At 39.2% G+C, this 24,951-nt stretch overlaps 2 protein-coding genes across 10 annotated transcripts in view; one reads left to right on the top strand and one right to left on the bottom strand.

Moving 5' to 3' along the window:
• Nucleotides 1-24,951, top strand: part of camk2d1 (calcium/calmodulin-dependent protein kinase (CaM kinase) II delta 1) — a 104,147-nt gene that overhangs the window by 32,351 nt on the left and 46,845 nt on the right. For all 9 annotated transcript variants that reach the window (XM_052560208.1, XM_052560207.1, XM_052560209.1 and 6 more), the window contains exons 3-5: nt 3,790-3,849; nt 5,778-5,832; nt 24,058-24,123. In XM_052560208.1, coding sequence (XP_052416168.1) covers nt 3,790-3,849; nt 5,778-5,832; nt 24,058-24,123 — 181 coding nt within the window. The remainder of the gene's footprint in view (nt 1-3,789; nt 3,850-5,777; nt 5,833-24,057; nt 24,124-24,951) is intronic.
• On the bottom strand, nt 13,136-20,139 carry LOC127961191 (uncharacterized). The gene is made up of 3 exons (XM_052560193.1): nt 20,010-20,139; nt 13,359-19,887; nt 13,136-13,236 (listed from the first exon to the last, which is right to left on the bottom strand). The coding sequence occupies exon 2, from the start codon at nt 19,685-19,687 to the stop codon at nt 13,985-13,987; it is 5,703 nt and encodes a 1,900-aa protein (XP_052416153.1). The 5' UTR covers nt 19,688-19,887; nt 20,010-20,139; the 3' UTR covers nt 13,136-13,236; nt 13,359-13,984.

The following is a 24,951-nucleotide window of genomic DNA, read 5'->3' on the forward strand; positions in this document are numbered from 1 at the left end:
ACTCCGATTTGAATCCTGTGTAACTATAGTTCGACAAAATAGTTCAGATCTGCATATAAGGAAGTTAAAATGGTACGGATGCATCAACAAATTCATTTTGCATTTGTTAACACTATCGGGTTTGATGTAGGGCATATTTCTAAAATGATAGAGCATTAACTTTTAGCGACAGTCCCCGGATATTTGAATTCTTAACCGCTGCAATATGTACTTTACCTGTAGCAAAAACGCAGCAATATGTACCTATATCAAAGTAATAAAAAGTTCCCAGAGGTACGTATTTTTATGAGACCAAATTGCTTAACCCATTTATATCTAAAACTAGGACAATTTAACATTAATAAAAAAGAAAAGAAAATATAGGCATAAGTTTCTGAAATAAATACAGTTGTTCATTAATGATTGTCACATGACTGCTGTATGTTTATTTCAAATTTACAAAATGAGGTCAATATAACAATATAGTTTGAAATATTTATCATTACATTCTGCATGTTTCACAAACACAAAGCTGTCTCTGGGGCAGTTACCTAAGGTACAAAGCTAAAAGCTATTTATCCCTAAATATTATATTAAAAGTGCATATTAGTACTTAAAATGTACATATTTACATACAAAAGTGTACCTTTTGAAAGGGTATTTCTTTCTCATTTTGTTCCACCACTCTATTTCAAGTTTCTCTTTCACCTCTTTTGCACTAATTTGCTTCTTATGCAAACTTTGTACCTGCCAAGCTGCTTCCTCTGTTGACCTCTGTTTACTTCTGTTAATGTGATATTTGAATAGATTAAACTTGCATTAGCTGGAGAGAACGATGGCTGTGGATATCTGCCTTATACAGTAACACCACATCAAAATAATGAATACAATTTATATCTGTTTTTAATGTACTTTATTTACTTGCTTTTTATACTGTTTTTACAAATAGTGTTTTAGGAGTTTTTGAAAACAATAATTCCTTTGCAGTTTTGTCGGGTGTCAATACTATTGCAGATATTGCACACAATTCAAACTAAAACAGGATTATATTTCATTATATTTCGTTTTCTGCAGTACTCTGAGCTCCATCTACTATTTTCCATTTCATAATTTTTCAATTACAAAAAATCTATTTAAAAAAAAAAATATCCATTTGGACATGATAATGACTTATTCACCTATTTTTATTTATTTGTTCTTCTTGCACTATGCATGTCAGCGGACAGTTGACTTGATATGACAACTTTGAAAATAGCTGCCCCATTTCTGGCATTTGCTCAAATTCTGTCAGATGGGAACTGACTGAACTGGGTCAATGCAACACTTAAAATATGCAAAAACTAGATTTGAATGAAAAACTCTCCATCTGGGACATTTAATGAAGAACATGGAATTTGGCCAAACTTTTCTAGTAATGAGGATAGGACAACATTTATAACACTTGTCCAGAATGAGTTACAGGCAATTACGTTACATGAACATGAAGCCACAAACAGAGATGGGCATTTTAACTCTCATTGCTATTGCAAGCAATGTTTAAACCCGTTTTGTCATAGGTTTCCCATCTTCCTTTTAGACATGTACCTGATTAGACAGACTCTAGACTGCATGCTGTGCCTCATTAATGGCTCAAGCGGTTGAGATTATGGCGGCAAAAGCACATCTTATTGGAGCTCTGGGATTAAGACTTCAGAGACAAACAATCTTATTGGCTAAAGAGCATCTAAAGGGATTGATGAATTCCATTTCCAACACCCATCCTACTGCTGCCATCTCCCTGTGAGCAAAGTGCTCAACTTACCTGAGGCCAAAAATATCAAAGTATTTTGTGTTAATAGTGGTGTACAGTATGGATCAAGAATATAACATTTTAAATTAAAATGCAGTCAAATTATAAACACAGGGCACATTCTTTCATATTCTTTACCGTTTTTTTTTGTATATAATTTTTTTTTTCTCAATAGCTAAAATGCATTGGGCAAAACTGAATTTGTATTGACTTCTGTTTCACTGACTGTGTGAATACAATGCAAGTTCAGTTTTGTTAAAATGTTTTCATTACTTTCACATGAAATGATGCCATCTTCCAAAATCTGGGAACTCTTCTGTAAATCATACTCTGTCACTCGCAAAACACTTTATATTTGTACCATTTTTTTTTCCCAAAAACTATAACACACTGCTTTTAAAACTGATCAAATATCCTTCAAAATAGAATTATGTCAATCATACAACACTAATTATATTGAAATATACTGTACAGAACACCTAGTATAACATTTACATTAAAAACAGTAATAATAATTCCAAACACAGCTTTTTGTAATGTCAGCTGAAAACCTGTCTACCATCATTTTGTAAAAGGGTACAACTTCTAAATAATTTTGTTTGGAAACATAAATAAGACAGGGCAGTACATTTTAAATATGAGGATTTTTTTCTAAACTAAATTTTTTTCCAACTAAACTACTAAATGGAAGAATTAAAATAATAATAATAATAACGATAACATATCTGCATTTCTTGTTACATATGTTTCATTAAAGTCAGTCGATTGGAATGGTGTTATTCATATTCCATAAAGACTGATTTATGTGAAATTTGCAAATATAAAAGGTCATCAATTATGCAATGCTCCATGTTGTTAGTGTTTTTAGGTTAGTGTGTTATGAGTGACAGTGTGTGCCTTCTGAGTGTAAATTGATGCCAGTGTAATGGTTAAATGAACAAACTTATTTTGAGTCATGTATGAAGTATTTTGGTGGTTTGAGTGGGTTTTGGAAATGAGGTTGACTGTTTGCCAATATGTATGTTGGTAATTCATAGTGTATGAAAAGTTCTTAAAAGATTGGTGCTATTGAGTATTATTATATATTACTTTACCACATTCACAAACAGCACTCTTTGTCTATATCAGTTACATTTGCAGTGTATTGATTCCGGTTTATCAGGTAAGCCGCAAGGTTTTCATCTCAAAGCCCCCGGCAATCACAGGCCCCAGGCTGCTGGTCCCATTAGCCTGGACCATAATCCCCCCATAGTGGTATCTTACACATTTATACAGTTAGACACATATATACACCAGAATGTTCTATCTTTATTTCCATCTTCCACCTTTCCTTGATTTGCACAACAGAACACAGTGGTTTTAAAAATGTCAGTATGTGAAACTTCACATTGACCAGAACTTCTGCACTTTCAAAAGACATTCTACTTCCTTTCTACAATACTATTCACTCTTTTACTGTATAATTTCTTGTCCTCTGTCAGTGTGAGTAAAAATACAATATAATTCCACAAATTTTACTTTTACACAAAACAGATGTCTTAATATGCTATATGATTGATAATACATAAAAAAATCTAATTATAATATATGCTTTCATTTTTTGTTTTGTTTTATCTACAATATTTGCATACAATTCACCCCCAAAAAGCTTTTAAGACTTTTTATGAAGTAAAAATTAAATATTACATTTCATCATTAGATTATAATGACTGATTGTTTTTGTTTGTTTGTTTTTATATCATTTGTATATTTTGTCTAATCACTTGACGTCAGAGGAATCAGCAGAGACAACATTTATTCCCTTTTTTGGTTTTCCTCATTTAAACCAGCAGGGCAGAGTTCAGATTCAAAACATTTATGTCCTGTTATATTTACTGCATTTCTATTGCTTAACAAACATTTACCTTTTACGTCATTCAGCAAAAACTTTTATCCAAAGACAAGTTAAACAGTGAAGTGCTTCCATAAGTGTCAGTGTTTTTATTTTTAACAAACAAACATGTTTTTTATTTTTTTTGTAGATCACCAAAAACTGGAACGAGAGGCCCGAATTTGTCGTCTACTCAAGCATCCCAACATTGGTAAGTGCGGATACTCACTCAACATTCTCCAGTGAAGGTTCACTTGGTATGGCCTAAAACTGCCACTTTTTTATGAGCTGTTTTATTTACAGCATTTAAAATATAATAAGAATTAAAACCAGATGTGACATGACAATGTTCAAGCTTCACAGTAATTTTTCTGTCCTCAGTGAAAGCAAAAATGACCTAGCTGTCTGGTGAGAGTGACTTTGGTGCGAGTGAGAAATCCCGGTGTGGATCCAGGGCAGAAAAGTGATTACAGAATACTGTTAGCATGGATTGAAAGCCTGCAGAAGCCCATGAGGACAAAGAGCCAGTGGCTCAGACCATTTAGCTTCAACTCCCTGTACACTTCCTTGGCTTGCGAGGCTACCAGATGTTTCAATGAAGCAACCGACAAAACGCTCTTATCAATTGTTTTAGCTAGTTTGGAGAAAACATTATTTATATAGCATCGCTACATTGCATTGCAAGAGTATCGAGTATGGATTTTCACTCTGGTTTGAGCATGGTACTCTGTTTTAAGTTACATTAAGACAATTAAATTTATTTTATAGTCCTCACATTCATGGATTTTTTTTTTGTGCTGAGTGATTCATCCTAATTAGGTCATGCAAATCTGACCTCTAGCTGTTAAGGTGGTAACAGCTAAAAATGGCTGTGCTTTTCTGCCCACACTCAACCACCACCTAGCCAGCTGCAAGATTACAAGCGTGGGTGAATTCTAGCAGTAATTATGGCTATAACACAAAGCTACAGATAAGCTGAAAAATTTAGCATCACATTCCCGCCCCCGTATGTTCATCCATTACATGAGAACACTAAGCCATTGAACATATTCAATCTGTTTTTGTTCCAGAGTTAACATCAGACAGAAAGTATGTTGTGCAAAAAACAGAATACAATGAAAATCAAAAAAATCTACTCTTTTTGAAACAAAAATGACAGCAATGCACAATTAATATGTCAATGTTTGTGATTCCAAATTTAAAGTAATAACATGTTAGGGCATTTGCGGTCAACAGTCAGACTTTCATTATTATGACATCTAACATAAAACCCAGTGGCTTTCCTAAACTAACAGAGGGATTTCTCCTCTCCAAAGCAACTATCAGCTGGAAAGCCATTCTCTTTCTGTTACTATGGCAACAGGTTTGAGCAACCATCTGTATCATAGATGAGAGAAGATGCATGAGATATTTATACAGAGGGGATTCCTCCCCATCTCTTTTGCCCCCCATGCAATACATCCTTATTTCTAAATCGAAAGGTCAAGGCTTTCTATTCATTTGATAAATTACATGAGGAATTCCCTCTTCTCACTTTAATCAAGTAGCTGTCATGACCTCTTCGGTTTCATTACAAGATTTTCACTTTTCATTTTGATGTGTAGCAAGACTGAGTTATTGTTAATAATGATGTGCAAAGGTCTGAATAATGCATACCTAGACAGCATTTTTAGGCACCGTAGGCGTGTTGTTTATGTGAAGGATGTTCCAGTAAGCAACAAAAGATGTCTACCATTTAAATACCTATTTTTATCCATTTTAAGGTAGCCCTTTATGTATCCACCGTTTAACGTATGAGCGGGTGACATCTCTGTAGTAATGTGTTTTGCTGTGTTAAACTGGTTGGCATCCCACCACCAGAGTATTTTCACTGTTCAAGAAAATCACTTGACAGTGCCTTATAGAATGTGTCTGTATATCAAGGAGGGATAGAAGAAATTATTTTAACAGAAAGCTTCAGCTTTAATGGATCTGCTCTTTCTTCATCATTGACAATGAAAGGAAACAGAAGTAGAAATAATTCTAATTTGTGGAGTAATGAGTCTGTGAAAATCTCACTCCCTCTTTCTAATGAGTATGAAAGTGAGCTGCTCCATGCAATCTAATCAGTGTCTATCTCTCTCTATGCTTTCTCGACAGTGAGGCTCCATGACAGCATTTCAGAGGAGGGTGTTCACTACCTCGTCTTTGATTTGTGAGTGATTTTTTTGTGTGTGTGTGTGTGTGTGTGTCTCTATCTGTATGAGGTCATGTCTCCGGTTCTCCTATTAAACAAGTGTGACTGTTAATGAGAGCTCCTCCACACCAAACAAATGAGACTGAACCCAGATCAGAAAAGAGCCACAGTAAGTGAGCTACTTACACTGTAGATTGCCATGATTGCGATATACTAACATTGGACATAAACTAACATTCAAATGCTTGGGATACATGTGTGTATGTGTATGTGTATGTGTATGTGTATGTGTATGTGTGTGTGTGTGTGTGTGTGTGTTAATAAGATTTAAGAACCTGTGCCATTTTACAAAGATAAGCTGACTGAAATCATATATATATATATGTGTATGTGTGTGTGTGTGTGTGTGTGTGTGTGTATGTGTGTGTGTGTAAAATAGTATCAGTTTAGAGAGTAAACTGAAAAATTTTACTAGACAATGGTGATTATATTGCGAAGGTTATCATTATTTGCTAGACACCATTGTCTAGCAAATAAGATTTAACTGATTGAAAATCAAATGTTACAAAAGATTTTATTTCAAACAAATGTTGTTCTTTTTTTCCTTTTTTTTCTACTCTACTAAAAAATAAATAATAAAAAAATATTAAGCATTAAAAACATTTTTTTTAATTTATGGTAATAAGAATCAGTTTTAATAACTGAGCAAAAATAATTATTGAGCAGAAATTCAGTATATTAGAATTAATTCTGAAGAATCATGTGACTCTGTATACTGGAGTAATTATTCTGAAAATTCAGATTTACGAAACAGAAGCAAGACAGAACTACAAACTAAAAGTAACATTGCAAATGTACAGACTAAATGCATTACAGTATAATGCAACATTTATACAACAGTCTGTGTCTTCTGGTTTGACTGGCTAACAAGGCATGCCATTTTTTCACAAAAATTACCTAGACTTTACATTTAATTGACAGTGCAGTTGAATTACAATAGTAATATATTATCGGTCTTGGGGTTAATAATAATATAGAAAATTTGTCATTTTAGTGTTTGCATGGCATGATGATATACTGCATCTGGTCATGTAAAATGGCCTCTTTTTACTTGCTTGTGATGCAAACATGCAGAAGAATTGTTGGAGTTAATGACTCCCATGAGGAAGATGGCCATACCATTTATGAAGAGTAGGCAACAGGCAGTGTGGGTGAAGGCATCCGTTGACTTTGTCCAAAGATGAATCATCAGACACATATTACTTTTTCCATGGCTCAGTATTTCAGCTCACTTTGAGGTTGTATTACTGAGACAGTCTACTTATTAGGCAGCATCACAACTTAAAATATACTCATGTGACTGAATTGAAACTTCCATAAAGGCAACTGATGGATTAATACTCACTCAGTGCTCTCATGGTCATGCAAATAGTGTTATTCACATGATAGACTTGACTAAAAATCACTAAGTAAGTTTTGACTTTGATTTTTTAAATATTAAAGTAATATATGTTTGAAAACTGTCCATTAAAATGGGAGTAACTAAGGCAGATTTTATTTTCCTGGATGACATGTATTCACAATTTATTTTAATTTATTGCAAACTAGAGGTAAATTATTATTATTGAATTATTTTATTTAAACAAACATGAAACATTAATAGCCTGTACATTATATACTGCCGTTGTAACTGCAGACAACAGGGTTTACACAGCCATCATTTGAGAAAAATGTATACAAAGTGATCAGCTAACTAACTGACTACATATAAGGGCTGCACGATAAATCACATGCGATATTTAATGCACATTTTGTCGGTAAGTCCGGTTCTGTAATCAGCTGTAAAGCTCCATTTAGTTCATGTTTTCATATGGAGCAGCATTTACTACACAGAGCCATTGTTCACTGACAAGCTATGCAAAACACGCGCCAACATTTGATTGTGGTTTTGCGCAGCTTGTCACTGAAGAACGACTATTGTTGCTGTTTGATTAATATAAAAGAAAGTGCTGTCACTTTAAAAGAATGAACTGAATCAGTGCCACTGATCCAGTACATTCAGTGGCTATGTCTGCTATAGGATACTTTAATTTGTGTGAGAATTTGTCCATTTAAACACAATATTTCAGAGAGAGCTTTTTATTTGTGAGTGTTTTTGAGGCGCGAGTTTGTGCACTTTGGATGAGCGCACACACAAATCTTCTCACGGCGCACACAAGTTTGTGTCCTCTGACTCTTAAATTTTTAAAACTGGCAAAGCTTACATGAGTTTAGTTTAACCACAGATATCAGTGTGTGCTGTTCAGGTCTCGCACGCACACCTCAGCACCCGGGTGATGACGGAATAAATGCTCATATTCAAGCATACGGCTTTCACATTGAACGAGAGTGAATGGTTTGTCCACAATGTTATTTGATTTTTTTTCATCACTGTTGTTGTAATGTATTGGGAAGCCAGAATGCGCATTCATCAACAAACGTATATTAGCCGAACCCTGTTTTGTTTTACATGTTATTTTTATCAAACCGTATTACATAGGCGTTGTCAGAATTAAATTGAACCATGGTCCCAGCGCATGCCAAACTGTCTGTGGCAAACCATACAATTCGAATTCCATACACACACACACACACATACATACATATACATACATATATCTTATAAACATACATAAAAACCTCTTATACATACACACTGTACATGTCCACTCAAACCGTGTATACTCACAAATTCTTGAAGTCATATACACACAGTGGGTACACACAGCACCGCATATTGACAGAAACACAGAGAAGTTTGTTGACATTTTTGCACATTTATTAAAAATATATATAGTGACGGGGGGAGCAAAAGACAGACACAGTGGGCGTGGCATCAGCCTCAGAGAGGCTTTTATTGATAGAAAAATTAATGCACGGGGAAGAGACCGGTCTCCCAAGGAGAGGCGCGTTGGGCTTTTAAACAGCGGTGGTGATGAGGCTCCATTTCCCTCAGGTGTGCCCCATCACAGGCCGCCAGCCCTGACTCGTCCAGCGCCCCTCCTCTCACACACCCACTCCAGTCGGGAGCCTGGTGAAGGGGGGGGGGGGCGATTTAGGACGGGGTGCCGATGACAATCAGGGAGGAGGCAGCTGACTCATCACATTCCCCCTCCCAAGCGACAACCCCGTCATTAGGGCGCTGCCCACACGGGAGTGCTACCATCCTCAGCCAGGCTCCAAACGGTCGGAGTTGGAGGGGATTCCTCTCCGGGCAGTTCTCCCTCTCGCAGCGCGCCGGAACAGGGACAGAGAAACCGGGTTTTAGTGATGGCCTCAACCAACCAACCACAGGGTAAAATGACAATAACAGAGAAGTCACTTACCCCTTTGGTGGCTGGGAGGCTGTCCCCGGTTTTCCTCTGTCCCAGTCCGGGTTCTTACAAACATTTGGAAGCGAGAGGGAGTGACATCACCAGATGTTTCCCAACTGCGGTGTCTAGGCTCCGCCTTGCCCGCATTCTACACCACTGTGACGGGAGGAGCACAAGACAGACACAGTGGGCATGGCGTCAGGCCTCGGAGAGGCTTTTATTGAAAGAAAAAATCTAATGAAACAGGTGGATAAATGGTGGCCAAAGGGGAAAAGTGTCCAAAACAACAGGGAATCTGGTGTCCTCGTCGTGCTGCGGGATTCGTGTGGGTCGGGCAGTGTTCATGGAGGAAGGGTCCAGGTAAGGGGCGGAGTCCGGCAGCCCACGCGCTACCCTCTTCGGTCCGGGGCCCGAGGGGCGGTGACTTCCTCTAGCGGCCGCATCACTCTCGTTGGGCGCAGCACTGGCAGGGGGTGGACGGCCTGGGAATCCTGGCCAATCGGCTGTGTAAACGGGTGCGGTTCCCATCCGGATCGCAGGTCCGGCAGCTCACGTCTTGGTGGCGCGGGAGTCCCTCAATGCACCCTTCCTGGACCCCCGAGGACACCAGTGTGTGTATATATATATATATATATATATATCCCACATATGTCTCTATTAAAGGAACACTCCACTATCAACCCTCTGTGCACACCTTCGCAATATAATCACCATTGTCTAGTAAAATTTTTCAGTTTACTCTCTAAACTGATACTATTTTACACACACACACACATACATACACACACACACACACACACACAATCATATATATATATATATATATATATATATGATTCCAGTCAGCTTATCTTTGTAAAATGGCACAGGTTCTTAAATCTTCGCTTCTTTATCTGTCAGTCAAGCATTATATTATGGTATTAAGCACTATTTAATGATAGAACTTTAGTGATTAGAACTAAAACTTGGTAAACATGTATTAATGCAAATTTGTCTTTTTAACTGAATTTAAGACTAGTGGTGATGCTAAAGATATTGTTGGTCATTCAGGGTATCTGTAAAAAAAAAATAATAATAGTAATAGATCATTTTAATTATAATTAAAAGATAATACTACTACTAATTCTACTACCATACTAACAATATACACTATGGATTGATGAGCTGCTGGGGTCATGAATATTAATCAGGTTGTCTGTGTTCGGTCAAACTAATTTGCTGAAATAAAAAAAGGGATGTAACAGATAAGCCCCAGCCAATGAAATTGACATTTGCGCATTAACTCCACCCACTACTGAAGAAACCGGCTTATCTTCTGCTTGTTCTAAAAAGCTGAATAATTTAAAATGAACTCTGTTATTTTGACAGGAAAATACAACAAAGAATATAGTTTACATCGATATAGCGCATCGATTCAGAGTGGTAACACTCTCTCTCTTTCTCTCGCTCTCTCTGTCTTCTCATGTGTGGGAAACAGCGCTATCAGCAAAGCGACAGCGAGTTGTGCTCCTTTACACAGAGTTTACAGAGCGACAAATACAGGTGTACTGTGCGTCCATTGAGATTGAAAATTTTAAAAGTACAGATCGCTTCATGGAGAGCAAAACTCTGAAGCACTCAGTGTTCAGCGAGTGAAAATGTGCTAATCTTATAATACCCTCGAACACACACTGGCAAGTAAAATACTAACGATAGACATAATTTAGTCGCCCAGAGTAAAATTTAGTCGCATATGCGAGTGATTTACTCACAATTTATAGGGTTGACTATTTTGAAAATAGATTCATTTCCCCACTCCCCTAGAGTTAAACAGTTGAGTTTTACCATTTTCAAATCCATTTAACCAATCTCCAGGTCTGTAGATGTAGCTTAGCATATATTATTAAATCAAATTACACCATCAGCATCTTGCTCAAAAATGACCAAAGAGTTTCAATATTTTTCCTATTTAAAACTCAACTCTTCTGTAGTTACATTTGTGTACTTAGACCGACGGAAAATGAAAAATTGCTATTTTCTAGGCCGATATAGCTATAAACTGTACTGTCATTCCGGTGTAATAATCAAGGAACTTTGCTGCCATACCATGGGTGCAGCAGGCGCAATGATATTATGCAGCACCTGAAAAAGTCCCCAGCTGACTTCCAACGGTAGCCTATTTTTAGGTGCTGCGTAATTTCATTCCGCCTGCTGCACCCGTGTTAAGGCAGCAAAGTTCTTTGATTAAAACTCAACTGTTTAACTCTAGAGGAGTTGAAAAATTTGCTTATTTTTAAAAATAGTTGAGTGTTCCTTTAAGATACTTGACAGTGAAATAATTTAACTAATTAAAACATTAATTAATTGCTTTTTCCCTTAACATTAACATAATCAAGAGCTAAGCAAATGTGGTAATACAATAACCTATTTGTCGGATATCTTATAGTTCTTTGTTGAATGATTAACAAGCAATATATATGATAAATTATGAAATTATTTAAAAAGAGTGCACCCCTAATCTTGACACATGCCAATAAGAAGTTATCTCAAAATTGTTAATTAAGAATTTTATTGGGTTCCATATTCTTGAAAATATGTTTTATCTATCAAATATCTTATATCGTAGCTCTTCTAGGGGTAACAAATAACTTTGGTCTCTTATCCAAACTTCAAATACAGGCACAGATTCAGACTTCCATTTCTATAAAATTGGATTCTTTTTTTTTTCTAAGATCATGCATAAAGAAACCGCTTATGACACACATTTACTTCCTAAATCCGAGGTTTCTCCAAAATACCCAATTTTGGCTCAGGTGCCAAATCAATTTTATATGCTTCTGAAATAAATCTGAATAATTTGACAGAATGGTCAAATTTTATTACATGTCCAAAATAAATGAGACATTGCCTTCTGAAATTTTACATTTGTTACATATTGAGGATACATTTGGGGGAATCTTATGTAGTTTGGTCTTCGAATAATGAACTTTGAATTGAATCACACTATGCCTTGTGGTAAAAGAGCATTCATGAATTTATTAAGACACTCTTTCCCATGACTCATCAGACAATTTTATACAGAGTTCCTTTTCCCATTCTTACCTAATATGATCAGTGTTTACGTTTACATTATACTGTATTAAAGGGACACTGAGTAGGAATTACTCCCATCTAGTGGTGAAATTGTATTTTGCATTCAAACTAATTTTGCTCTCCAGCGCCTCGCTTTTTCAAATGCGCGTTGCATCTACGGTAGGCAATATGTACTAAAAAGCTTTGACAGGATGTATTCTAATAGCACTTCGTCGAGTTTTCCTTCAGGTGAACAGGTGTGTTATTTCAAACAAACTGCAACATGACAACTAACAAACGAATGTTACAGTATGAATTACTGACTGTGGAAAACATGAAATATTGTAATTAGTAGTTATGTCTAATTTATTCGTTATATTTTCTGAATTATATGCATTGTTAGATATAAAAAAAATATTATAATATAGACTGTAACACTGACTTACCTGTCGAGAAGAAAACTGGCCACTTCAGCGTCTCTTTTGAAATCTTTATCAAGCATTAGCTCTTTCCACCTAGAAAAAGCTTCCCCGACATTAACTCTTGTTTTCTGTAATCTACGGTCACGTTTCCTTTTACGTTCTATTTTTGACTGTTTTGGCGACGATGTTTTCTTCTCCTGTGGCGCGGCATATGTATGGTCCATAATAAGAATGCAATCCAGACTTTTAAACTTGCCGGTGCAGTTTCAAGCGCCTCTCACTGCTCTGCACCTGCGTTTCTGGCTCTGACCGAAAACGCGCTGTGGAAATGCGTTGGCTTAGTACTTTTTGTCCCTCTCTGCTATTATAGTTTTGCAAGATGGCGGAACTACATGGAAGCCTCCGTCAACCTACCCGTCCCATGTATATAAAGATAATAAATTCTTCATTTACAAGGATTAGTTTAAACATTGGCATAGGTATTTGTACACTGTGGCAGGCCCCCCGTAGAAGAATGAGACTTTTACTGATGGTTTTATGATGTTTAATCCTTCTTTTTGAACTATAAACCATACACCATATCACCAACGTAAGAGCTGAAATGCATACAAAACATGTGACCGATTAGCTAACATTGTTTACATACTGCTGTCTTACATTGATGCAAAAACGAACACATTATCAAGCAAAATGATCATATCTCATATTATTTAAATACCTTTTGCCTCTTTGGAGGGGCTGCAAATATGAATTTAATGTTCATCACTGCTCCGTGTTGAAGTTACTACCGTATTTGGGCTAACAAGCTGTATACTGAAACTGCGCTAACCAGGGTGCGCGCGCTTCCCAAAGGAAGAGGGAATGCGTGTAACTTAAAACCGGAAGTCAACCATTTCACTATATAAATTTCAAAATAAAAGACTTTTCTATAACAAAATATACTAATGGTTATTTACACTCCCACCAAAATTATGAATGATTTGTTATATCAAGATAACAACAACGAAGAATTTTCAACAGGAATAACCATTTCTCGTATCTCATGAACATTCTAATATCAGAATTAGCTTTTGCACAGGACGCTCTACACTAGTGAGCTTATTACTGCGTTGACCTTTGTTGTTCAGTCTCCTGTCTCCAAAGGAGATTTTCACTCTTCGCACGAGTCCGTCCTTGCTGCTAATGGTCTCCAGGACTCTGGCGAGTCTCCATTCACCTCTGGGTGACAGTTCGTCAATGTCCAACACAATGTCACCTTCTCTTAGATTTCTTTTTGGTGAGTGCCAGCGCTGTCTGGCAATAATGTTTTGCAGATACTCACGCCTCCATCTGCACCAGAACTGCTCAGTCAAAAACTGCACACGACGGCCATCTCTTTGCTCCATAGAGGTCCTCTTTTGAGAAGACACCAGGTGGGGGCAGTGTTGTGCTGGATTTCATGTGGAGCAGATGGTTAGGGGTAAGCGGCTCCAAGCTGTCAGGGCTGTTAAGATTGTCTACAGTCAGTGGGCGACTGTTTACTATGGCCATAGCTTCATAAAATAAAGTCCTTAGTGAAGCATCATTTAATCTACCATGTGCAAGTGACAGAGTAGTATTCAAAACACTTCTGACAGTCCTTATCTGGCGTTCCCACGCTCCACCTGCGTGACTGGAGTGAGGTGCGTTCATCACAAAGTCGCACTGCTTTTGGGACAGATAAGTACTCAGTCTTTGAGTGTCCAGTTCACTTAGGGCAGTTTTAAACTCATTCTTTGCGCCAACAAAGTTTGTTCCCTGATCACACTGGATTTGTCGAATTTCACCTCTGATAGAAATGAAACACCTTAGTGCATTAATGAATGTGTCAGTGGATAGGTCTTCTAACAGCTCGATGTGAATGGCGCGAGAGCAAAAACAAGTGAACAAAAGTCCATACCTTTTATGTTGTTTTCGGCCTTCTGTAGTTACAAAAGGGCCGAAACAGTCCATACCGCAATATGTGAAGGGTGGAGAGGGCTCCAAGCGTTCTGCTGGCAGGTCGCTCATTCTCTGACCCTCCGGAGCCTTGCGAAGTCTACGACAAATGATACACTGGCGGATGAAAGAAGCAACGGTTCTGCTCATCCCGGGGATCCAGTAGCCGCTGGATCTGATTTCGTTTGTGGTGAAGCCTTTTCCTTGGTGTTTTACTTTGTCGTGACAGTGAGCTATTATGAGTTTAGTCACGTGATGTTCTTTTGGAATCACGATAGGGTGTTTGAAAGAGTCTTTGCTAGATGAAAGTCTCCCTCCGACCTTGATGAGACCATCCGTGTCCCTGAAAATGTCTAAGTGGAACAGTTTGTTGTGGTGTGGGAGCTGATTGCCTTTGTTTAATAGCTTTATCTCCTTTCCATACGTGTGTTTTTGTACATCCTGAATGATGACATGTACTGCACTTTCTTGTTCACTCACTGTAGCCGGCGCATCTGATTTAACTTTCTTGGCCCTTCTTATGAGACGTGCTACAGCTTTGACTGCTTTGGACCATGACGAGAACTTGGACAAACGTTCTGCAAGGCTGAATGTCTCTGTAACATTGGTTAACATTGCCTGTGTTTTTCTGACTTCTGGATCACCAAGAGACAATTCTAGCTCTAAACTTTGTGGTGTGGGCAGGTCTCTCTCCCAGAGAAAGGAGGGGCCTGTGAACCAGTTAGACGAGAGAAGCTCAGTGACGGATTTACCCCTAGATGCACTATCGGCTGGATTCTCTTCAGATGGCACGTAAAACCATTGCTGAGGGTTTGTACTTTGGCGAATCTTTTGGACCCTATTCGCTACAAAAGTGTGGAAACGCCGTACCTCATTGTTTACATATCCCAAAACTACTCTTGAATCAGTCCAGAAATACTCTTTGATTTGAGCATAGCAGAGTTCATCTCTCAACATGTTACTAACTGAGACTGAAACTACAGCTGCAGTTAGCTCGAGTCTGGGGATTGTAGTTAGCTTGGTAGGAGAAACACGGGCTTTGGCTATTACTAATGAACAGTGGATCTCCTCTTTAACGTTTTTGGCTCTTAAATAGGTGCATTGTCCATAACCACTCGTACTCGCATCAGAAAAGTGGTGCAACTCTATTTCTTTAAGTTCTCCGAAACTAGCAGGAAAGTAACAGCGAGTTATGTTTACCTTGTCTAAGTTGGCAAAGTCACGTTGCCAGCTCTCCCACCTTGGCCTCAGTGCTTCTGGCAGAGAGTCGTCCCAGTTGATACCTTGATGACACATTTCCTGCAAGATCCTTTTTCCATGAAGCACGAATGGCGCCAGGAAGCCAAGGGGGTCGTAGATGGATGCAACAGTAGATAAAATACCTCGACGTGTTGCTGGTTGGTCCTTTAAAGTGTTATCAAATCTGAAACAGTCTCTTTCAACGTTCCATTTGATGCCTAAGGCCCTTTCTTGTGGCATGTCTTTGAATGTCAAGTCCTTTATTTTTATCTCTATTGCACGTTCAGATGGTGGGATGCTTTGTAGAACAGCAGGGCTGTTTGAGATAAATTTGTGTAGACGGAGCCCTCCTTGCTTGCATATCTCTGTGGCCTCTTGTGCGAGCTGTATTGCCTTTTCAACTGTATCTGTGCTTGTGACTCCATCGTCCACATAAAAGTCCCTTTCCATGAACTCAGATCCTGCAGGGTGTGTGTGACAGTGTTCTTTAGCCAAATACCTTAAACCATAATTTGCGCACCCTGGAGATGATGTCGCACCGAAAAGATGTACCTTCATCCTGTATACCTGTGGCTGAGTCTCTGTGTTGCCGTTTTTCCACCACAGAAAACTCAGGTAATCTCTGTCGCAACTCTGAACGTGAAACTGGTGAAACATCTTCTCTATATCGCACATTAAAGCAACAGGATGTTGTCTGAACCGAAGGAGGATGCCGGTTAGATTGTTAATCAGGTCTGGCCCTTGGAGAAGATAATCATTTAGACTTGTACCATTGTGTTTGGCTGAACAATCGAACACAACACGTAGTTTATTGGGCTTTTTGGGGTGATAAATCCCGTGATGGGGAATGTACCATCGCTCACCTTGTTTTCCTTCATTGTGTACTTCTTCGACATCATTCCTTTCGGTCATGTCTTTCATGTAAGCTATATAGTCTCTTTTATAACTTTCATCTTTGTTGAACTTTCGCTTTAAGTGTTCGAGTCGGATTTCAGCAAGCTTTCGGTTGTTGGGCAAGTGTGGCCTTTGTCTGAAAGGAAGAGGCATCTCATAGTGTCCTTGTTCGTTTTTCCTTATTCCTCCCTTGAGTTTGTCCAAAAAGATGAGATCCTCTTGTGAGACTGTGTTGTCACTTGCCGTTGTGTCCTTAAAATCTGACTCTAGCACATTAATCACGTCCATGGGAGTTACAATGGGTAATTCCTTTATTGTGATTCGATGACACAAACTTAACTGAGTTTCATTGAGCTCTGGTGCGGAGCCTCCAACGATACTCCACCCTAGGTCCGTGCGGATAGCATATGGCTCCTCACCTTCTCCTAGTAGAACTTGTCTTGGAGCTAAAGTTCTGGGACAGTTAAATCCTATAAGGAGTCCAACATCACAACTCAGAAGAGGTGGTATCTTATCAGCAATTTCTGTCAGGTGGGGCCATTGCTTTGCTGTGTCACTAGTGGGTATGTTGTCATAGTTAACTGGGATAAAATCTTTGGTATATGAGGGGGGTAGGTCGATGCAAATGTCTGAGTCATAACCCCTCACACGCATTCCAGTTACTCTGTGACTCTTAACAATAGAGTGAACACCCAGCATGGTAGTTAGCTTTAACTTTACGGGGTGCGTGTCCGCTCGTAGCTGTTTGCTTAATTCTTCACAGACAAATGTGCTGTCACTCTGTGTGTCTAGTAGTGCGTAAACTAATTGCTCTTTGGACGGGCTCTGAACCGTAGACACCCACACAGGAACAATCATGGATGTGCTACTTGACTGACCCACCTTAGATATGTTGAGAGCTGTGACTGCCGCAGTCTCATTTGGAGTGCTTGGAGTGGTGTTTCCATAGCTTTGAGACCTTTCATATGCCTTGTAATTGTCATTGTGCAGACAAGTGGGATGCCTTCCTTCGCAAATGTCACAAGTGTGACGATGGCGACAATCTTTGACATTATGACCCACCTTTAAGCATCCATAGCACAGTTTATTGTCCTTAACATATGTGCGTTTCTCTTCTAAGGGATGATCTAAAAAGTTAGAGCATTTTGACAGCTGATGGGTTTCATCTTTGCAAAACATGCAGGGTACCTTTACCTTTGTATAACTTGTCCTTGCCTTGTTGTTTTGTACCGTGGCTTGCGTTGTGAAGACTTGTGTGGATCTGTTTGGTTTTGAGTCTTTTGTGGACCTTTTCTCGTTAGATGCGTTGCATGAGTGTAGAGCATATGACGAAGTGATCGGGTTGCATGCGATCTCCGCTTCGACTGCCACAAATTGTGCAAAGTCTTTAAAAGAGGGAAAATCCTTGCCGTCCATAAGTGTAACTGTGACATGTCGATTCCAGCGGGCTGCCAGCCAGTCAGGAACTTTCTGTAGTAACTTTTGATTTTCCTCACAGTCACTTAGTATTTCTAGGCCTTTTACGTATGGTGTGGCTTGGAGACATGCATTTAAAAAGTCTGAAAATGTTCTTAATCCTTCAGCGTCTTTCGAGCTTATTTTAGGCCATTTTGACAGTTTGTCTCTGAAAGCTCTCTGGACGATAAAGGGCGGTCCATAACGTTGGTCAAGTTTTTGCCATGCGTCCTTGTATGCCTCTTCATCGCTGCGAAAGAATGTGCCCTCAAGACAATTTTTAGCTGGGCCTGTGACATACCTTTTAAGCAAGTGCAGCTTATCAGCAGGTGAGATGTCTTTGCAGTCGACAAGTGAAGAGAATGAAGCCTTCCATTCAATGTAGTTAATTGGATCTCCGCTGAACACTGTAAGCATTGGCACTGGGATTCTGTTTATAGCTATACTGTTTTGAATTGCTTGGGCCAACTGAGAAATGTCTGTGAGAGGCGTTTGAGTTACAATTTGAGGGTTTGGGTTGTTCACCGTGTGACTTGACATATGGATAGACACATTGTTTTGTGGCATTAACGGAGGTAAGCCACTAGAGGGAGCTGGCGCTTCATGAACAGATTGGTGGTCAACAGAGAAAGGAATATTGTTTGGTTGTATTTGCTGACTGTCCACGTCCATGTTCATTTCTCTGTCGTAGATCTCAAGTTTTGCGCGAGCAGCTTGCATTTCCTTTTCTGCCTTTAAACGCTCAAGTTCGGATTCTATATCTTTCATTTTTTTCCTTTGTTTAATTTCCTCCTGCACAATCTTATATTCTGCTTCCTTTACAGCTAACTCCGCCGCTGCATCAATCCTTTTGACTGCGATGCTTGAAGTGTCAGACTGCTTACTGACGCTAGACTGAGAAGCGGTGCCGTAGATGGAGTGGGCATACTGATGTGACAGTAGCTGATGAAGGCGCTGCCTTTCTCTACTTACATCGAAATCACCGTCTATTGCTGTTATACGTTCATTAAGTATTTTCATAATGTCCTTAGTTACTGCTTCACAAGAGTCCATTTTGCGTCTTGTTTCAGAGGATGGCATAGTACGCTCCCTTATTTCACTGTACACCTTCATCATGTCATTCAAACCCTTTTCAATATCATCGGCCATTACACACAACTCGTGCTCTGATAAGTCAGTTTTTAAGCTTTCTCTGGATGTTCTGATTAGCCCTTTCCATTGTTCGTAGAGACTCATCAACTTTCTGTCCTTTTTCATCATTTCGTCTTTTTGGTAGGCTAGCATTTTCTCCGTTAGCACACTAGGCCGCTCTGAACGCCTGGGTAACGATAACTCGGTCGCAGCCTCCATTTTAAGAAGTTCGGCTAAATGTTTTTCTTTACGTTCAATATCTTCCTTCAATTCCTGTCTTGACATGCTCTCTACATCTCCTTGATGTAATAAAACTCTCATTTCATTGATTTCAGTTTGTAGCTTACGTGTTTGCTCTTCGATACCGTCCATTTTCCGTGTCGTTGTAGCTTACTGACTGTGCAATTACCGTTGTTCTTTACGTAGCACGTGCCGTTCGATGTAGCTCGCTGAGGAGAAGCTCTTACTGTGGCAGGCCCCCCGTAGAAGAATGAGACTTTTACTGATGGTTTTATGATGTTTAATCCTTCTTTTTGAACTATAAACCATACACCATATCACCAACGTAAGAGCTGAAATGCATACAAAACATGTGACCGATTAGCTAACATTGTTTACATACTGCTGTCTTACATTGATGCAAAAACGAACACATTATCAAGCAAAATGATCATATCTCATATTATTTAAATACCTTTTGCCTCTTTGGAGGGGCTGCAAATATGAATTTAATGTTCATCACTGCTCCGTGTTGAAGTTACTACCGTATTTGGGCTAACAAGCTGTATACTGAAACTGCGCTAACCAGGGTGCGCGCGCTTCCCAAAGGAAGAGGGAATGCGTGTAACTTAAAACCGGAAGTCAACCATTTCACTATATAAATTTCAAAATAAAAGACTTTTCTATAACAAAATATACTAATGGTTATTTACATACACCATTGAGGGCATATTTATGAATAAAAATATTGATTTTAGATAATAAAATACCTAAAAAGTTACTTATTGTCCCTTTAAAACATAAAAGATAAAAATGTGATTACATATAATTTACTGAGTTTGATGTATAGCCATGCTTCAAAACCAGTGCAATTTTTCCTAGTAAAATCTCTAATTTATAAATACCAGAAAAAATCTGTAGATAAAGCATCAATGAAATGTGCAGGTAGATGGAACACCTGCTAGGCTTTACTGCCGGTTGCACCTTCTCCGGTGCCCACAGTTAGCTGCAGGGTCATCAGCCAGGAACCACAATTCACCATTTCGCTTTTTTAATCCTGGGATGTCTCCTAGGGGTATTGTGAGTTCAATGAGCAACATGTATTTTACCTTGGAAGACCACACCACTATATCAGGGCGGATAGATGAATCAGTTGGTTGTCAAGGGCGACTTTCATATTCCACTACTGGTCAGGGGAAAACGGCCTAGGTGCTTCTCTTGGGTCTGATGTTTCTTCTCCCCCAATCTTCATAAACAAAGCTGATGTGGTTGTGGTTCTCTGCTGGTTTTACTCCTTTGCTGCCCTGTCACTGCCCCTCTAGCACCTCGGCTGGCTTTCTCAGGACCAGGTCGTTGCTCCATTTGTAGCATCCCTGGGAGAGTGCAATCTTACAGCATGACGAGATGTGCTGTCAGCTTGCATTAGGGGTATTGCAGAGTGTGCAGCCTTCCTCACTCCCGAACCAATGGTGAAGTTTCTTTTGATCAAGGAAGTGTGTCATAGGCAGATGAGGAAGCTGAGCCTTGCCTGCGGGATCTGACCAGGTGATGTTTCGTTTGACAACTCCCTCCCAGGTTGTCCAGCTTCCTTGCCGGCCCTGCGACACGGCCTTGATCCTGTAGCGCTCCTCCTCCATTCTTGTCACCTCCACCACCACCATCACATTCCTCTCTTTGTGATTGGCCTTGGACCAGAACGGTGTCGATTCTCCCCACCCTAGCCCTGCTCTAACTTTCTGAACTCTGCCGACAATTTCTTAATGTTGTAAACGACTGACGGCTTGGTCAACCTCAGTTTGGGCATTCCAAAGAACCTTGAGGATTGCATTGCTTAGAACATGGTCAACGAACTCTCTCAACTCAGGAACAAGCCTAGTCTTTTTCTGCTTGTAGCCCAAACTGATGGATTGAAACAGTACCTAGAAGATGTTCCTTATGAAGAGGCCCATTTCAGAGAGGCACGATGGTAGCCCCAACCAATTTTGGATGAATGCGCTTTCTTTTCCATCCATCTTACTTGCTGTGGATGAGGGGATCTCACTCATTTTCAGTGGCCAAATCACCCTCCTGTACAGTGTAAATTGGAAGCACCAGACCTTACACTTCCCTGGGAGTTGGCTTTTGTCGATCTTTGCTATGCCTTCTGAGAGCTGTTTCATCACAGTTCTCCCCATGTTTTAGTCTGTATGCGCTACTGTGTACTGTCTTCACAGGCTTTTAAAGGGTTGCTCGGAGAGGAGAGCGATTTTTCTCTCCCCCCACAACGAAAGAGGTGCTGTCAATTCTGACTCCTCTTCTGAGAGACAGGCTCCATGATTAAGATTGCTTGATCTTTATTCGTGCCCATGACATCAACTTGTCCATTCTTTTCAGCAGTCTTGATGTGCATGTTGCTGTCTGAAGGAGGCTGTTGATGTTGTCCATCTACGTCCTCAATGGGGGTAATCTCTGCCCAGATGGTAACTTAATCCCTCCAACCATCTGTCTTGCTCCGATGAGGATTACCTCAAAGGCTACCATGAACAGGATGGGAGAAATAGCACAACCCATTGCAATTCCTACTTCTAAGCTTTGCTCTCCAAGATTTCACCACCGGGTGGCAGCAGTTAGGCAACATCTGCAGGTCATTGAAGTAGGATGCCACCATGTTCTTTATGCAGGACGGCATATAGAAGAACTCCATGACCTTGTTTATAAACTGGTGTGAGACGTGCAGGTTTGTCTTTTCCCACTTGGCCTTCTGGATCTGGTCCCAGATCATTGTAGCATGATCTACGCACCCTGAGAAGCCTGGGACTCCTGCCTTCTGGCAGTTGATGTCGATGTAGCCATTTTAAAGCAGGTAGGTGGTAGCACCAAGTACAGAGAAGAAGCTGTTCAAGTTACTCCCTGGTGGTTTCGAGCCTCCCACTCTTTTTCTCCTCCAGCAGCTGTCTGGCATGTTTAAAGGGATCTTTGAAGAAGCTCACTCGTTCTTTCTGATTCCATTTGCTGCACTTGCAGATACGTTCAGCCCTTTGAAGCCTGGACAGTCTTTGCCTGTCCTCCTACCACAAAGCTTTCAGACCCTCTTTCTCTTCCACTGTTGCCTTCCTGCAGTTCTTTCATAGTTGTTGGTGCCTTCACACTAACTGGTCAATCTCCTTTTCACTCAATGTTTGCCATGCCTCTGATCTCGCTTGATTTTGGTCATTTGAGCTTTCCTCTTCTAGTTGATTTCTTTGTCTCTGCTTTTGCCTCTGTCCTATGTGATTTGGTGGCGACTGGGTCTTGGTACTCACGTGGGGGCTCTCCCTCCAATAGAGTCCTTCTTCCTCTGTGACATCTTTGCCTACAGATCCCCTGTAAAGACCTTGTCTCAGATGACCGCCGGGACAAGTCCACAAGAAACAGATGATTCTTCTGCACAATCTGACTTTGCGGCAGCCTGGAATTGAACTGCTGGTTTCGTCTGGTCAGAGGAGAACTGGCCCCCCAACTGAGCCTGGTTTCTCCCAAGGTTTATACCTTGATACCGGTAATCTGTCACATTGCCATATCGTTTTCAAACAAAAAGTATCCAATATTTTCTTTTCTTTTATGTAATCACAGACTCTAGTTTTTAACAAACTAGAATGTATAATAAAAAGTAAAATTCTATAATAGGACTTGTGTACTGATGAGTAAAACAAATATTCTCAAGCTGATGGGTTTAAACACAGCCAGATGTCTATTATGTTGAATTTTCTCAAATAGTTATGTAAAGTGGCTGCAGATTCACTTTTTGTGGTGCAACTAGGCCGTTCATCTTTAACTGGGTCAATAACACTGGCCAGCTTTGTGATTAAAATGTGTGATTGAATTTGTTTGGCAAAGATGAACCCTGATGACCAACACTCATCATTCAATGGACGACAATTATTTGTCTTGAACAACAATTATTTGGCGCTTAGACGAAAGCGGCTTTCTCCATGCAAATCGGTCAGAAGTAAATTATTTAAGATACTAGCGGATTTTTAAATAATGAATTAATAAATCTGAAAACAATGTTTGCTATAGCATTCTGAACTGCTATAATACATTTTGCTGCTGTGTTGTCAAGGTAACATTCTAATTCAAAAGAAAGTGGCAATGACATATGTGTTCATGTAAGTATAAATTACCCTTTAGAGTACTCACTTTAAGTGCTTTGCCCTTCAGAGTGAGGACGGCAGGGTGATGCTCAGTTTTGATAGAATTTGCCACAAGTTATTTGTGTCCAGTGTAGAGACACCCTTGTAGGTTAGAGTTTTATTTATGTTATTTATTGATTGATTGATTTTTAAAATTCTATTATCTCTCTCTCTCTCTCTCTCTCTCTCTCTCTCTGTGTGTGTGTGTGTGTGTGTGTAAAGACAAGAGATGTATACTTAATACACTCTTGCATTCTCATCATTCATAATGTCATAACAAGAAGAACATGTAAATCAGACCTTCCTGTTTATTAAAGGTGCTGCAATTAGACTGTTTGATGTGTTAACTCTGAATGTGAACTTTTTTTTTAGAGTCACAGGAGGGGAGCTGTTTGAAGATATTGTTGCCAGAGAGTACTACAGTGAGGCCGATGCCAGGTTAGTGCTTGTATCCAAATGTAAACCCCTTTAAAACCCACTCATTAGAATGCATGAATTAAACATCTCAATTAGCTTAAATAGACAACACACTAAACTATAATATAAAGCATATCATATAGGCCTATAATATATGAAGCTCTATAGACAAGTCTGTCAGTCATCAGAGAAAATAATTTTGTGGTATTTTTTCAACAATAATGGACTTACAGTGAAAGTTTATGGGGCAAGGCACTTCATCATTACAGTATAACTGCTTCTACACCTGCCATTCCCTCCTCCCACCAAATGAGGGAGCCATCACCAGAATACTAATTTATGGGTTTACTTCACACCTGAATCTCATCCCCTCACTTTATTAGACTTATTTTATAGCCCAGCCTTGCACTGCTTCTTTGCAAAGTTTTGTTTATTGTTTATGTTGACAATTCTGAATGTTCTTTTTTTTTTACTTGTATGTAGTGTTATGTTGAGCCTATGTTGAGTATGGGCTGCATTACAATTCACAGTTTTGGCTGCTCTCTGTTTATAACCAATTTCTAACCCTGTTAAATATACTGCAAATGCATCTTTCTTAATACAGCATTGAGTTGCTGTGAAAATGACATTAGATCAGTAACATGTTGAAAAATTATTCTGTCTAGCAAAGTAAAATGCCGAAGAAAAAAAAAGTTTAGAGACCTACAGCTCAAACACATAGAGCAAAAGGGTTTAATTTATGAATTATATTATTAATTTAAATTTACATTTTACATTTTACATTTAATCATTAAGCAGACGCTTTTATCCAAAGCGACTTACAAATGAGAACAATAGAAGTAACCAGGT

Source organism: Carassius gibelio, chromosome B7 (genome assembly GCF_023724105.1).
Source record: "Carassius gibelio isolate Cgi1373 ecotype wild population from Czech Republic chromosome B7, carGib1.2-hapl.c, whole genome shotgun sequence".
In the NCBI taxonomy this organism is placed as follows: Eukaryota; Metazoa; Chordata; class Actinopteri; order Cypriniformes; family Cyprinidae; genus Carassius; species Carassius gibelio.

Bases quoted from the DNA above. Each gene is read 5' to 3' on its own strand.
- LOC127961191 (XM_052560193.1), bottom strand. From the start codon at position 19,687: ATGGACGGTATCGAAGAGCAAACACGTAAGCTACAAACTGAAATCAAT.